The following is a 17,467-nucleotide window of genomic DNA, read 5'->3' as shown; positions in this document are numbered from 1 at the left end:
ACTCTTTCCTGCCTATGCAGGGGGTCGGACTCGATGATCTATTGAGGTCCCTTCCGACCCTAGCATCCATGAATCTATGAATAAGAGTTTTAGATACTTTATTGGAGGCAAAACTACTTTACTGTAGAGGGAACTTTATTTCATGAGTAATATACCAGTTAATAAAGAAGCAGCCAAGTTTACTTGGATTTGGACAATGTTAAGACATGCAGGGCCATAATCTGCATTCCAGTCTACTGGTGTAACTGGAAAAAAACTCTTCTGACTTGATTGAAATTACCATAGGTTTGCATCAGTAAACAGAGTAGAATTTGGACTCAAATGTATTATACTGCAATGGCATGTTGAAAGCAAAAAATGAGTAAAGTCTGTCTGCCTTTCATGATTAAGGTATTTTTCATAGTTTCTTTTTTTAATTCACTGGTCTTAGTCCTGAAGTTCTCTGCTTATGGAACATAGCATAGAGTCTTTGGGAATGAAGGTACCAGTAGCACAGGCTGCTCTCATACTGCCTTACTAACAAAGTTCCATCCTAACCTGAAAGTGAGAATTTTAGGGGTGATGTAATACACTATCCATACAGGCTTTGGCTGGTTGTAGTCTTGTGTTCTAGCATTTAACAAAGACCATTTATTTCACACAGGGCATGTCTACACATGCATTTAGGCATGCCTAAATTTAATACGCATTAGATTAATGCACATTAAGGCAGTTTAGGCTCATGTCTACATGTCCACACATTAAAGCAAATTAATGCCATGTGCATGGACTTTCATGGGACTGAAGCTAATCCCAAATTGTCTATACACAGCGTTAATACGCCTTAATATGTCTACAAGTTTGTTAATTTGCTTTAGCTATTCGCACCTAAATTTGATACCTGCTTTTGCAGGTATCAGATTTAGGTGCGATAGCCAAAAATTGCCATTTTTAAGTTGCATTAAGCGTGCGCACATGTAGACATGCGCCCTTAATGCGCCTTAAATCGGCACATGTAGGTGCACCCAGAGACTGCCAATCATCCATCCTATAGCATAGACAGCCTGGTCAGTATTGTTCTGAATTGAAGGCAGAGAGGCAAATAGCTCCACATTTCTTTACTAGCTTTTCCTGGACCATACAGTTTTTCATACCAAACGCCAGATTTCTCATGTAAACATGCAGCCATTTGAGACAGTGCAGAGTCCTAGAAATATTCCAGGACACATCAGACTGAAAGTCTTTCCTGTTTATTTACTAAGGGTTAATTTCGTTTTAAACTAACCCCAGAGGGAAATATCAACTTTCTTAATCACTGTCAAATCCATTCAAATTCATTTGTAGGGTTTTTTTTAATGTAGCAGTACTTGGTCAGTTGGTTAGGGACAAGCTCACAAACATATTGATTGTTTTGAGTTGTTTTATGGTTTTACAGGTTAGGAACTCCAGTAACATGTAACCATTGCTTTTAAAAAAACACCAAATATTTCCTTTCATATATAATCAGTTGTGTGTATATAATATATAGTTTTGAAATCCCCATGTTTAGTCAGGAAAACTAAATATTTATATTGCAGTTTCACAATAAAAGAAAAAAATTTACAGGGTAACCAATATAAACTCAGTATCTGTTTTTATGTTTCATGGTCTCCGGAAAGATCACTTTGGGAGTGGGGTGCTTCAAGGAAAGGAGGACACCTCCATAAAAAAACTACATTCCAAATATTCTGGTGTCAGTGCTCAGTTAGACCCCCAAATCTATACATAAACGTTTGGGTTACTAGTCCAGTCCACTTTCTCTCCATCAGGTCAAGTCAAGTCAGTCCTGAGGCTGCTGCAACCATTGGGGCACCTTAGATGGTATAACAACCCTCCTTTTGAGGTTAGTTGAGTTACTTTGCATCATTGGTGATTCTTTGGGCAAGGTGACCTGGTACCACCCATCTCCTCTCCAGGTGTGGAAGGCTGTGGGCTTGCACGGAGCTCATCTGCTCTTTGATAGGCCTTGTTTTCAGTCCTGCTGGGTGTTCACACGCCCTCCTTACCCAGACTAGTTCAGGTGGGGGCACCAGTTTAGCCACCAACCATGGAACAGGCTGTGCTGGATTACATGGTACCAGAAAGGAGACCAAGAGAGGCCTGGCCTCAGGTGCATAAAATAAAAGTCAGTTTTTCCCTGTCTTGGACCAGCTCATCATAGTTGCTCAGGTAATTAACCTGTAAGTTTCCTGCTTCAGATCTTATTGTGCTGTTATGTGTCTTTTCTGCATTGACCACTTTTTCTTTTGCCTTGGGGCTGCCAAAACGGGGCTCATCTGAGAAAGTGGCTGATCTTCTTGCTGATACACTGCCTGTATGATTGTTGGTAAATTCATCTTCAAAATCTCAATATTCTTCATTCTGCCTCTAAATATCCAGTGCTGATAGACCTGCTGAAAGCCTTTGGATAGATTTGTTCTTCTTTCATGATTAATCCATACAGGAATACATTTCAGACACATTGGATGTTCATTTTAATGAACATTAGGTTATATTAATTCGCATTAAAGTATCACAAGAAGTGCTCTTTAGCTAACGCACATTAAAATAGGCTGATGTGCATTTTTCTAGTACCTCACAATGGAGGTACTAGATTTAATGTGCATTACCTAATGTGCATTACCTAAATGTGTAGACGTGCCCATTTTCATAAACGCTTAGTGTTCATGCTCATTAGATATTTTTATTAAGATGAGCTTTTGAAGACCAGTACTTGCCTTACCAACTTGAGTTGTTTCATTATAAATGCAGAGACCAGAACTATTAAAGGTCTTACCCAGGTAAGTAAACTCATTAACAGCACTCTAAAGTTCTTTATAAAATGATGGAATGAAACCATAACCTCAGTTTTGTCTTCCCAATTATATTATATAATTGCTTAGCAGTTCTAACTGGGCTATTGTTTTTTTCCTGCATTTCATTAATCAGGGTATTCAGGAGAGCGATATCATTGGAAAATCTAGATATTCAAGCACTCTGTCTACCCATGAAATTCTGGTTAGAAGTCAGAGGTCTGTGGCATAACAAATTAAGGGCAACACCAAACAACAAAAGGGAGAAGATGCACCCTTACGCTAACCCTCCTGGTTGGAAATCAAAGCACAGCTGACATCTTGATAAAGATCAGACCTAAATAACTTTATGAGGGAATCCATTGACTTTCAGTATTTGCCATAGGAGACCTCAATTTATGTCATTAAACATTTTTTCCAAATCTGAAATTGAAAATAAGACAGACTATCATCTGTTGCTCTGTACAACGATATTGCAGTGTTTGAAGATTTGATGAATGTAAGAAGGGGTTGTACAGAACCCAACTCATTCTTCTTAATTTACCATTGATGGCATTATGTATTCTAGTCAGTATAACGTTACTAAAGCTATTCCCTAGGACTCATAGTAGGATGATCCCACACTTATTGACACAGTCACTTTTACCTTCTTTCTTAAGCAATTTTTTATTGTTATTGCTGCTATTATTTTTGAAGGGAGTTCCATCTCTCATGCTCAGTTGAAGAGTCATAGCAGCATTTCCAAAGTCCCTTGGCTGCTTGCTTTAAGATAATCTATAGTTATTTTAGCTTGGTTTGCTGCCTTGAATTCTTCAGTTTGTTGACAGCTGTTTTAAGTTCTCCCAAGGTTACTTTCATGTGGTGAGCCTCTAATTCTTTTCTTATATGTCATCAATGTTACATCTTGTTTCAGGTGAAAACCTATATAATTGAAGTGGTCTGGTCATATTTTCACTTTTTCTTCAGGGATGGTGAAGATGTTTGCATGTTTGCCTTTTACTACATCTTTGTAGCTGCAGCTAAAGTCACCTGTGAGCCTTTACTTACTGTGTTGGGCTAGAATTCTTGTCTTTTTTCCTGGCTGTCACCTCAGCATCACAAACCCATCTAGCAGCATATACTTATTTGTATTGCCCTTGATTTGCTCACTTATTTCTCTCTGTCTTGCATTTATTAGTGGACTAGTGTTAAAGAACCAGCTTTGCCCATTTATTTCTGATGGTACCATTGTGGGCTTAGGTCTTCCTTCCTATTCTTGGGAGATCTTAGTACACCATAATAACATGTGACAGTTCTCTAACCCTTTTCTCTATCATCAAAGCTGATCTGATATAGTCAGGTAGAACATTTATTAGAAATATGAAATTTAAAACCCATTCTTGTCTGGAGGAATTGATTTTCTTGGTGTCAGGTATCCAGGTTGTAGCTGTATTGGTCTGGAAGGAAAGGCAATCAGGACTCATCGTGGAGATGATATCTTTTATTATACCAACAAGATTTTTGCAAAAAAAAAATTCTTTAATGGCAAGCTTTAATTGCAAGCTGTAATTAAAGAATTGCAATTCTTTAATTGTGCCCGAAAGCTTGCTATTAAAGAAATTTTTTTGCAAAAATCTTGTTGGTCTAATAAAAGATATCATCTCTACTACGAGTCCTGATTTTCTTGGTTCCATTCAACTTTTTTTTCCACTTCATATGCAAAATGGTCATTACTCACATCTGCCCCCTGTATGCTCCTGTTTATGTATCAGCCCTAAAATATGGTCATGTGGCAGCCTCTGCCTCAGAACTACTTCACTTGTCTTCTAGCAGCCATATGAAATTTTGCTTTTCCTGTATTCCAATTGTTCTGTTTTCAGGTTTTATTATGCTTTAGCATGTGCTGTACTTGGAATTATAAAGCCACTAATAATTAAAGCCACTAATATTTATAAAGTCACTAACTATAATTAAAAAGTCATTTTATATGAGTAAAGGTATGCAAGTTTTATGCCTGATTTTATATGTAGTTATTGTGATGTGCAGTTCATCATATAGATACATATGTAGTCACTTGCAATAGTCTGTCAGATATGTGCATGAAGTTACTATGATGTATAAAAATTAGACACATAAATACACACATACTTATAGACACACAATTGCATTAACAGAAGGACACTGTTATTAGGCGTTTCCTTTAAATTCTTTTAAGAACTTTATCTGGGTATTGTGCTTCATGACTAGCATCTTTGAAGTGGAGAGAGGCTTTCTATCACTATCTATCTTTGCTTTGTATAGTACTTTTAAAAAATCACTTTTTGATCTAGCAATGATACAGAAATATCATTGACTAAAAGGTCGTGTCTTCCCTGCAGAGTTTACCCAGGGCCAGGCACCTGGACTTGGATATCTGATGAGTCAAACACCTGCAAGTATCCCCACTATAGAGCTGTATTGACTCTCAGCATGTCCCCGCTGGTGCTGCTGTAACTGGTTTTAGACACTACAGTTCCTGGGGGAGTATTCCATAGTTCTCAAACCCATTTTAGCTACACTAGGAATTGATTAGTGTGGGAGTATATGTGTGTCTTTTCTGAGCCCTCTTGAAGAAGAATTCTTAGTGCCAACACAGTATATAAGCATTCGCTGCACCTGGTCTAGGTGTAGGCAGCTTGCTTTAAATCCTTCCAAGCTGAAAGTTTGCTGCTCCCAGAAGTGATGTGTACAGGTGTTTGCCATTTCTAGGACCCATGTGGGGAAATGGGTATAAATAACTTGGGGCAGGGGGGGAGGGGTGGGTTCATTGGAAGGAGCTGGCAGGTCCACAGGGTGTTTAGGGGAACTGGTTGGTCTGCAGGAGGGAGTTGGTGGATCTGTGGAGAACAGGGGGCTAAAAATATCCCAGTCAGGGTCAAGGGGGAGGGGGGCAGGATGTACCAGGGTGAGCAGCTGGGCTTTCCCAATCTCTATTTAAATTAGTGCACCTATTCAGGTAAACTAACTTAAATAGGATGTGCCATTTTTTGCCTGATTTAAGCCTTCTGAACACCTGCACATTTGGGTATTTAGATCTAAATGTAATGTCTGTACATACCTTTTAGCAGCTCCAACCATGCACCCCTTACTTCTGTCCATTCCAGCTCCTGCAAAGATCTGGATCCAGTACGTGCTGATGAACTGTTTATACTTTGATTGTACTTTTACGACAGCAGAATTCTGGTAGAGGACAGGGGACACAATGGAGAGTATTTCAGCACTGATTTGGGAACCTTAGAAGCCAGTGATTAGTCTTGTTGAGATCATGCAGATGGCTTGCTGGCATGAGAGGCTGGAGATATCCATTGTTGTAATTACTGTGGACTCCCCCCATGCAGACCAGGGCTGACACTTGAGTGCTTGGAACTGCAATATCATTCAGACCTAGAGAGTGTTTCCAAAACTTCTGCATGAGGAAGACTAGCTCACCTTTATGGTACTGTGAGAGGAGCTTGTCCTGATCTTCCATGATCTGGACATACAGGTGATGGGTACCATGCTAGTTAAGAAGTGAGTTGCTATTGCCATCTCAATGCTGGCTACCCCACATTAGTACACATCGCTGACTCACAAGTTTGATATTGGCAAATCATCTGTGACAGGGCCATCTTGCAGCCAGTCAAATCATTGGCCCACCCACCTGTCTAAAGCAGTCTGCCCACCTGCCTCTCCTGCCGTGTCTTTGATGTAACTAATTAATAGTTGTTCATAAGGTGGAAGGCTGTCCATTTTACTGCCTGATGCTAAGGGCATAATACATGACTCTGAACCTTCCCTTATACCATGTTCCATGCCTCGCAGATGGCATCACTAAATGGCTCTGGCCCCATGATGGATCTCCTTCTATGCCCATCTGGCATTCAGACCCCAACTGGATCCCTTCTTCTCAGGCCTTCTCAGACCTACTCTGCCCTCCTTCTGGGCTGCCAAGCTCCCTGAACCCTTCTCCCTCTCAGCAGTGGCCCCCTCTGGGACCTTTGGCCACATAGGCCCTGGCCTCACCTCTAGGCCAGTTGGAACCCCAGGCCCTCGCAGTGGGTGCTCTGGCTCTTTGACTGTTTTGGTCCTGGCCCCAGCATTGAGCAGTCAAGGGTTTCTCTGGCCAGGTTATTGAGCTGCTTGCCCTCTCTCTCATACAGGTCCTAAGACTGGCCTATGCGTAGTCCTTCAGATCCACCCACGCAGACCCTACTCTATGCAGCCTTCTCACATGTTGTCACTGGGCCCACTACTCTGCCCACTCACTGTGGCTCTTGGCCTTATCCCCCTTGGGTCTCAGGCCTGATGACATACCTGGACCCCACACCTATTCCCTCTACAGGGTAACCTACCAGGTCATGAGGGCTGAGGCTATATGGCACCCCATATTTGCTTTTCACTAGGGAGGCATGGGTGTTGCATTTCCTGGGGACAATCCTGCCACTGGCAGCCCCAGCATACCATCCAACCCTAGTAGGGTGTAATTTTAGGTCATTCCCCAGGACCAGGAACTTCCTCCATCATAGAATCATAGAAGTAGGGTTGGAAGGGACCTTGTAGATCTTCAAGTCCGACCCCCTGCCTGGGCAGGAGGAAAACTGGGCCCAAATGACCCCAGTCAGGTAGGCATCAAGCCGCTTCTTAAAGACTCCCAGGGTAGGAGCCAGCACCACTTCCCTTGGAAGTTGGTTCCAGATTCTAGCCACCCTAACTGTGAAGTAGTTCTTACAGATGTCTAATCTAAACCTACTCTCCAACAACTTGTGGCCGTTATTCCTTGTTATCCCGGGGGGTGCTAGGGAAAACAAGGTCTCCCCCAAACCCTTCTGGTCCCCCCTAGTGAGTTTATAGATGGTCACCAGGTCCCCCCTCAGCCTTCTTTCGTGAAGGCTGAACAGGTTCAGATCCCGTAGCCTCTCATTGCAGGGTTTGCCCTGCTGTCCCCAGATCATGCGTGTGGCCCTCCTCTGGACCCTCTCAATGTTGTCCACATCCCTCTTGAAGTGGGGTGCCCAGAACTGGACACAGTACTCTAGCTGTGGCCTGACCAATGTCGCGTAGAGAGGGAGTATCACCTCCTTGGCCCTACTTGAGATTCACCTGTGGATACACGGTAAGGTTCGGTTAGCCCTGCTGACTGTGACCTCGCATTGTCGGCACATGTTCATCTTGGAGTCAGTAATGACTCCAAGATCCCTTTCTGCCTCTGTGCTTTCAAGAAGGGAGTTTCCCATCTTATAAGTGTGCTGCTGGTTACTACTGCCCAAGTGCAGCACCCGGCACTTGTCCGTACTGAAACGCATTCTGTTTTTGTTAGCCCACCCATCCACATAGTTACTACCCTTAACCTCCAGGTATTCCTGGAAACAGCAGCTCTGGCCAGGTGATGTTTTTTTCTGTCTCCCTGCAGCAACTGCCAGCTCAACTCTGAGGGCCTGGGTTTATATTGAGGCTGCTCAGCCCCCTCCTCCAATCCAGGAGCTCTCCCGTGGTCATGTGACCACCTTGTCAGGCCACATCACACGTGCCAGCTGCTCCACAGCACGTTCAAACCTCTTAAAGTGGCAGGCACCAAAAGTGCTCTGCCACATATCTCTTAGTATTATCACTACAGGTGCTTTTAAAGATATTTCTGATGTTTCCAAAGTGTTTCTGTCTTTAGTGGGGCTCCTCATCAGTGCTGAGACCACTTATGTGCCTGTTCTTTGCACGTCAGGAAGAGCAAATATATGTCTGTTGCATGCATATATATGGGGTGTCCCTATAGGTTGCAACAGACACACATATATGCCCACGAGTGGTTTCATAGTTTCATAGTTGGTACGGTTGGAAGGGACCTGAGGAGATCATCAAGTCTGCCCCCCTGCCATGGCAGGAAAAAGTACTGGGGGCAAACGACCCCAGCAAGGTGTTCGTCTAACCTCCTCTTAAAGACCCCCAGGGTAGGAGTCAGCACTACTTCGCTTGGAAGTTGGTTCCAGCTCCTAGCCGCCCTGACTGTGAAGTAGCACCTCCTGATGTCTAGTCTGAATCTACCCTCTGCCAGCTTGTGACCGTTATTTCTAGTCACTCCTGGTAGTGCTCAGGGGAACAGGGACTCCCCCAATGCCTGCTGACCCCCTCTGACTAGTTTGTAACAGGCCACTTACCTGGTTAGGTAACAGCCCCTGGGATTTTGTCAAGCTACAACTTCCCCTATTGCTCTGGCTGCCATAGTAGCCAGAATCTCTAGACTCCCCCTTCGTCTTTCTCCTTCCATGTTCTGCATCCACCCTAAAGGGCAGTGTAGTGTGACATGGCAAGGGGAACTTGGGATGAAGCTGGGACCATACAGTGCAGTGGTGACCCCCATTAACTGCAGGATATGTGATTCTTGGTCACTTAGGAATTGGACAGCACCTGGTATATACTCCGTAACTGCACTGGATTGTAATCTTGGAAATCCTCCCAGTCTTTGCTATGATTCCCTTTCTTACAGTAGCAGTTTGCTGGGGTAGCAACCTTTTATTTGCGTGCAACACTTGAACCAAAGCATTTTGTCCTCAGTGGCCTGTTCCCTGGACCCATTTTCAAACAGCTTCTCAGCATATGGCCCCAGGAATATCTCATCTGGCCATGAGGGGGATCAATTTCAGGGTCTAGTTGTTTCTCTGCTCCTTTTTGTAATGGGGTATCCTCTAATGCCATCCTTGTCTACTTCACTCCCAGTCAAAGATTCTGATCATTCTGTCTTAGAAGCTCATTACACCTTGACCATAGGTGGTGTTGTACTTGTGGTGGGGCTAAGCACCCATCCAAACCATTGGTATAAAGGCAGTTGCTAAACTTTCTATTGGTGTCCTTTTAAACCTTTCCTGACACTGAAGAACATTCTATCTGATCCCTTTCCTCTGATATTCTATTGGATATGTACCTGAATTCATCATCTGTATGTGAGCATCTCCCAAAATCATTTTCCTACTTTACTGTCGCTGGTTGGCAAGTAGTTGGTGGGATCCGCTGGTCAGCCAGCACCATGCTGGGACAAGGGCCTCAGGGATGGAATTTGAGTGAGGCTCTGTTCCCTGTGGAAAAACAGACTGAAATAAATCAAGAACCTGCCTCATTATTAGCAATTACAAGTTTCCAGATCTCTATTTTATAGAAAGAGTAGTCACAAGAAGTATTTACTACTTTTAGCTTGAAAAGTTTAGTTTCTAGATTAAAGGAGAAAATAAAGGAGACGTTGGTTTTACTCTGTATGTGTGAGATAGATATACAAAGTGTATAGGTTGACCTAAGATTTTGAAACGGGTGCACATGGTGTGGCACATTATCACATATAACACAGCACATATTTTCCTCTGGGGGCAGAGAAACTAGATGCTTTACTTATTAATATGCTAGGGACCTAGCACTATATTATTCAGTTTAATAACAAATATAACTATTGAAGTATGCACACATTTCTAGATAATATACAACGTTTTAAAAAACAAAAAACTTGGCAAAAAATAGTTAAAATAATCAAAAGATATTGTGTCATTAGTCCTGTAGTCATTCTATTTAAATGTATGTCTCATTCAGACTCATAAAACAAAATTTAGTCTTCTTGAGTATCTTGATAGTGCCCCAATATTGCACTGTCAATCATGTCTACACCTGAGTTAATATTACCACACCTGAGTTACGGAGTTTAGTTACAGTTAAAGCATCCACAGGGCTGTGAAACAGAAAAATGAGATTACTAGAAATGGCTCAGAGACTGCAAAACTGCAGAAGAAAGGTTAGTTTGAATAGTGGAACATCAAGACTATTAAAAAGGAGAGAGAGTCATTAACAGCTATGGAGTGGAGAGAGATTAGCAGGAATCAGGGAGATGATAATAAGTCATGAATTGAATTTACTTTTTCAGCAATGCCTGAATAGAAATGCTGATGCTCCTTCCAGGCAGATGGTTTTGAAGTTTGGGTAGAGCAGGAATCAAAGTGGGCAAGGTGCAACTGCACCCCCCCGGATCTGCTTCTGAAGATGTGTATGAAATTGCATTCTGTCATGTATTTAAAGCAATAATTGGCAGTGACCAGACTTCAAGTTAAGCAGTCTGGAGAGAGATTCATTGTAGTCATATGCTTTAATGATGCCTGAAAGGGAGAAGATACAGAAGAGGAAGAATTTGTTTTGTTTTTCTCTTCTTCCTATAGCACAGTTATATAGAAGAACATATTGTTCTTATAATTACTGTTTTGATGAAAGCCTAGGATGTTTTAAATAGTTTACCAAACAGCATTTACAGATAAATGACTCAAATCAAAGCCATACCAAAAGGCTTAAGAAAGCTCTGGTTTATAACTCGAGGAAATATTTTGTGTGATCTCTCGGGTGACCATTGTAAACAAATTAATAACTATACAGAGCCAGGCATTCATAAACAGAGCCCAAAACAAACTCTTGTGTGCAGTTGTAGAAGAGTGCATGACATGATTGCTGCTGTAAGAGCTGTCAAGGGATCCTTTGGACAATTTAAAAGGAAAAATGTCAAGACTTAATGAATTAAATATATGCTGATTTTTAGCAAGCATGGAAAATAAGTGTGGATAATTGGGAAACATTTTTTTATGAGGAAATTGGATAATTATGGTGATGAGAGAGGCAACTAGCAAGGAGAAGTGGGAGACTCGGTTACAGACCAATGTGATAGTGACATTTTTAATCTCTGTATTGCATATCAGAATACATGGAGTCCAATGCATAGTTACTAAAATTAGTATCCCCTGGTGATTAGGTGGCCAATGTATATAAAGTGTAGTGACCTCAGGTCAGTTCTCAGAAAACAGATTGAGATGTAGCAAAACCTACAATTGAAATTGAGACTAGTGGCACTCATGAGTGGGCACTGAGATTGAAATATGGTCCCCTGTCTAGATAAGAGATGTCAAGCTAGAACTGAGGCACATTTGTATAAAGTTGGTGGGAGAAATTTGATCTATGAGTTCTGTGGTAAAGGATTTTAATCTGTTATTGACACATCCCCAAAACTACATCTGGAATAAGTTCATATTAAATTCCAGTGTGACTACTGTTTAGTTTTTGTCTTTCTTCAACCCCCTTGAGAAAACACCAAGAAAAAAAAATGGTGGGGCAAAAGAAAACATCTGTGTGTATATGCAAGAGGCAAAGAGACAGACAGACAGGTGTGTGTATATGTGTGTGTGTGTGTGTGTGTGTGTGTGTGTGTAAGACATAGACTTAAGAATGAGATTTGCAGAAAAATACTGGAGTCCCTTTAAATTTGTCTAAAATTAGGCCCACCTTCTGTGTATAAGTCAGCAGCCCTCTGTTGCACGTCATCCCAGCTCTTGTTTAATGCAGTTTTTTAACTAATAGTACATTGCCAGACATTGCACAAAATGTTAATGGAAAAAATATCAATTAAAAACTGCAGTATTTTAATTTGCATAGAACTGGTTAGCGGTAGGGAAGGGAACATTACTTGCTATGTAGTGTGCTCATTTCCCCATCTTCCTGCAGATTGGAGAGCTAGGGAAAGGTGATGGAATATGTAACAGAGGCCAATGCTTAAGACTGTGTTGTTTTCTTTAAAAAAAACCAACCCTTTTTTAATGTCAGCTTGTTGATTCAGAATTGCCCTTTAATGGCATTTGCAATTTTACTGTAATGTTGAAACATATTTTACATCTTTTCTTAATTGTATTTCCAGAAATTGGGCCAGTGACTATTACCACAGACCCCAAGAAATTTCAATATGAACTCAGGGAACTTTACGTTCAGGTGGGTAACATATCTGTTCTGTAAATGCTATTTGTGATAGATACACTGTATGCATTCTTGACTTTCAGCTTGTCCCTACTGTTGACACATGACTTATTCTGCTGCATGATGACTAGCTCAATTGGCTTTGTTCAGTGATGTAATGTACCATATTTATTTGATTCCAAGATGAGGATTTTATCTCCAATCAGCATGGGGGGAAAAAAGCCTTCTCTTGGATTTTAGGATTGGCTGGGGCAGGTGATAGCTCAGCTCCCACGATAGCTCGGCTCCTCTACACTGTCACTGAATCTGGGCCCTGGGCTGAAGCTGGAGCTGAGCTGCCAGCTGCTCCAAGCTGGAATAGCTTGTTTGGAGGGAGAAGGGGTATGCAGCTAGGGGGAGCATAAAGTAGACTGTGGATAGGGAGAACCTGTAGACTGTGCACATCCCCTGCCCCTGCTGCCTGTGCCTGCCTCCCCCACCCCTTCCTCCTCTCCCCTCAGCTGCTCCTTCCCCCTGCTACTTTCTGCTATGGCTCTGGTACCTCCAGCTGCAAGCATGCCTGGCCAGGAGCTGCTGCTGCTTCTCCCCAACAGGGTTGAGCTGGGGCTGGGGCTGGGCTGGAGCTGCACTGCTGCTGAGTGCTGTGGACCCAGAGCAGAGGTGCAGCAGAAGGTATAGGGGTCAGGGAGGCAGGGAGTGGAGGAGCCAGGTACAGGCATAGTGGGGTAAGGGGGAGGGGAGCAGACAATGGGGGCAGGCACAGAGGGGCAGGTGGTGGGGAATCAGGCATGGCTGGGGGCAAGGGGCGAGGGTCTGGCTCCTTGCTCCCACCACTGCTTTCCCCATCACAGCAATGTATGGGACAAATTTACAATGAACTTCCTCTAATTAGATTCTATGCATCTAACATTATAACTGATTTTATAATTTTCTATATATAGAATCTAATTATTGGAGGTTGTCTTCAAGTCAGAGTTGACTTGGGTTCAGGTAAATAGAGCAGGATGGAAAACACTAAAAGCCGTTTTGTAATTTTCTGTTGTTACTAGTTCAGTCAGAAGGCCTAAAACCCACCAACAGTTTTTAACTGAAAATGTTGTGGAAAAAAAAGGTCTAAATTTTGAATTACCAAATAATTCAGTTAGTAACAGATATACCAAGCTGCATGCTTCAGATACTGCTTAGTTTTTCCTTTTGCTGAAATGGTTCACCTGGTGTGCTTAATCCCCCTAGGGCTCAAGTTTGAAATTGCATCACTGAAACTGTCTGAAATCAGTGGAGTTATATTGATATAAAAGTGTTTTAAGTCAAACCAGATCAGGCACCTAGATCTATAGCAGGGGCAGGAAATTATTTTGGGCCACTTACCGAGTTTTGGCAATGGGGGAAATTTTAGGATTGTTGGCACAACAGTGGAGTTGGGACTAGAAGTCCCGCCCCTAACCTCTGCCCTTTGCCACTGGATGTCCCTCCCCTTGCCCCTGGAAGTACTCTTTTGGGGAAGATGGTTTGCCATCATAGAATGGGGGTAAAAAAACAAATTATATACTAAAAATCAAACACCCATAATAATATATTTTGTGGGGTGTGTGACTGTGTGGGTGTGTGAGGGAGGGGAGGGTGTGGCTGTGGGGTTTGAAGGAAGGGTTTGAGGGTATGTGGGGTGTGCAGGGGAGCCCCCCTGTGTGTGCCCCCCTGAGTCAGTCAGCACCTGCCCCCACCCCACAACAGCCCAGAGCCCAAGTGCCCTGCGGTGCCTCCCCACCACCACCAAAAGCACGCAGCCCCAGTGTACCCTGCACCCACTTTGTACTGCCCGGCCTTGGCATGTCCTGCTGCTCCTGGGCATGCAGTGGTAGCAGCAGGGACCAGCATGTGCAGCTCTGACCCTGCATGCCCTGCGCTGGCTCTGGGCTTGCCTGTCCAGGCTGAGTGGCAACAGCAACTTGCCAGAAACTGTGGCTCAGTGTGGGGGAAAGTGGCCCTTCCCCCTTGCTGCCACAAAGTGGTTTCTGGTACAGCTGCCCAGAGCCCGTGCCACACCGGGCTGCTCCACAACTCCGTCACTGCCATCTGTGAGCTGCCCTGTGGCTCCTCCACACTATCACTGCTGCCACACAGGGAAGCCCAGAGATGGCTGTGATAGAGCTGCAGTGCAGCTCAGTCCAGCTTGGACTCTAAGCGGCTGCACCAAAAACTTCCCAGTGGTGGCAAGGGGGAGGGGCCATGTTCCCCCACTCTGAACAGCAGTTTCTGTCCAGCTGCTGCTGCCAGTGCTGCTGCTGCTCAGCCTAGATGGGTGAGCCCAGAGCTGGCACTGGGACCCAGACTCAGCAGCGGCAGCACGGGAAAGAAACTGCTGCTCAGCATGGGGGGAAAGCAGCCCCTTCCCCTCCCACTGCTGGTGTTTCCTGGTGCAGCTGCTTGAGCCCACACAGGGCTGCCCTGTGTCTGCTCTCCACTGCCACTGCTGCCTGATGGGGCAGCCCAGAGGCAGCGGTGATGCGGTGGAGATGCAGGGAAGCTCTGCATGGGCTTCGGGTAGCTCCACCAGGAAGCGCTGGTGACGGGGAGGGGCTGCTATATTTAGCCCACCCCGATCTTTAGGGTAAGTATGAGTGGTGGAAGGTATAGCTGTTGGTCATCAAAAAAAGCCCCGGTCCAATTCCCCATTAAAGCAATGTCAGATTAGAACCAGAGTTTGTTGGGTGCAGTCCTGCCCTCCTAACTCTGGGAAAACTATTCTTTATGTAAAGGCAGTGTAGCCCAAAGCAGCACTGGATCATTTGTGTTTTAAGGGCAGATCTGGCTTTAAAAAATTGGCACAAAGAAGAATAGAAGATTACTTCTAATAAAAATCTACTTGTAAATGAGTGGTCCTTATTTGTATACATGTATCTACATGTGCATTTACTTCAGCATAAATTTATTGCACAGTAAATTACTGTGCACTAGGCAGGAATAGGCCAGTGTCTACATATGCAGGCGTTAAGGCACATTAACGCTGTGTGTGGACTGACTTGGAACTAAAGTTTGTCCCAAGTTAGTCACCACATGCAGTGTTACTGCGCAGTAATTAATCAGATGTAAATTTCATTACTGCATGATGCAGGTATCAAATTTATGCTTAAGTCAGCGTAAGTTGCCATATTTCTTGTGCAGTATGGGCATGCATGCATAGACATGTACCTGTACTGAGCAGTAATTTCAGTCACTGCACAGTAAATGCGCACATATAGATGTGCCCACTGAATATTTTAAAATGTAGCAGAACAAAAAAATTAGGAAAAACCATGCTGTGTTTTGCAATGGGAGGAAAAGTGCCAGAGATCCTGTTTTGACATTGTCTCAGAGTAATTTAATTTAAATGATGGCTTCCAGCCTCAGTTTGTTTTTCATAACTGGAATAGAGAAAAATAACTCAAAAAACAACCAGGCTTTTCTCTAGAGGACAAGAAACCAAAAGCAATGTTTTTACAAGGGTTTACATATCAGATGTGCTTGTAGGAATGTATCTTTACCTTTGAGTAGTGCAAACTTTGGTTCCAAACAACTTGTTAATTAAAACTTTAAAATAACTTTAAAAATTATTAAGTTTTGTCTCAATTCATTTAAAATATGATCATTTACATAAGTACATTAATTTAAATACACCTATTCAAATAAATAATACTATTTGAAATGCCAATTTTTAAAAACAAATAGAAAGTTTGGGGGGATATATTTTTAGTAGACCTCCCAGTGTCTCCCAGAAAATAGAAGTATTTTTCAAGTACAGTACTTGTGTTTGTTTGTCTCCAAGGGAAGCATTTAAGAAACACAGGAAGCTGAGCTAAGGGAGACATCACTGGAAAAATGTAAAAAAACCCCAACCCAAAACAAACCAAAATCAAAAAATTCACATTGTAAAACCTTTGTATAGCCACAAGATAAAATAATGCTCAAAGAAAGGACCTGGCCTAATCAAAAAGAAAAAAAATGCAATAGATTTAATATTTTAAAGAAGATCTTTGTTAATATAAGGGCATTTAGAGCAAGGAATCAGCTGCCAAACCCCCATGGGGTTGTTTTCACTGAAGATCCTTAAGACTGAATTTGATAATTTAGCCTACAAAGGGTTATTTTGGGGTAACAAAATTACAGTGGCCACAAAACAAAAAATCATGTTAAACAACTCACTGTAGAGAGGGTTTTTTTTAAGTACAATCCTGATCCTGCAGCTTTTAGTATTCTGATTTAATCCTGCTGGTTTTGGTGACACTATTCCTAATAGAGTGCATCTACATGAGATGCTAGAAGCTCAGGAGACTTAATTATACTGTGCATTAGTGCATCACAGTGAAAGCCATGCTAATGCACAGTAGAATTAGTCTACTGTGTATTAACGTCACCCAAAAGATATGTCCTGGCACTACTGCACAGTAGCACCAATTATGATGCATTAAGTTAGTACCTGTTATCACAAGTACTATATTTAATGCACCGTAATTATAGTGCATTAATGCATGTGTAGATATGCCCCCAGTAAGGGTGATGGGACTCAGGTAGTGCAACCTACCAATGGCTTCAGTAAGAATTTTGTGCAATGAATGATGGCAAGATATCAAAAAGGACTGATTTTTCTTCTCCTCTGTAGATGGCAAAGCCTGTTAGGCTGCATACAGACATTTGGGGAGGTTAGGGGGAGGTTAGGTTGCGTTAAAAATAGCTACCCAATCTAAGGTAAATTGGGATGAGGAGGCTAGTGGTGGGGAGGGAGTTGGGGGGTTGGGAAGGCAGGCAGGCTGTCGAATCGGGGGTGCGGGAACATAGGGTCCTTAGGGGGTTGGTTGGGTCCTGGACAGTTTGGCAAGGATCAGGGGGCTCACAGAGTCTGTGGGGTCTGGGGGGGAGGGGCTCTTTCC

General features: G+C 42.9%; 1 protein-coding gene across 1 annotated transcript in view; it reads left to right on the top strand.

Moving 5' to 3' along the window:
* HMCN1 (hemicentin 1) overlaps positions 1-17,467 on the top strand; it is a 359,897-nt gene that overhangs the window by 53,947 nt on the left and 288,483 nt on the right. The window contains 1 exon segment of the mRNA XM_006023882.3: positions 12,508-12,578. Coding sequence (XP_006023944.1) covers positions 12,508-12,578 — 71 coding nt within the window.

This window comes from Alligator sinensis, unplaced genomic scaffold (assembly GCF_000455745.1).
Source record: "Alligator sinensis unplaced genomic scaffold, ASM45574v1 scaffold468_1, whole genome shotgun sequence".
Taxonomy (NCBI): Eukaryota; Metazoa; Chordata; order Crocodylia; family Alligatoridae; genus Alligator; species Alligator sinensis.
The sequence above is the reverse complement of the archived record's forward strand: the minus strand, read 5'-3'. Positions and strand labels throughout refer to the sequence as shown.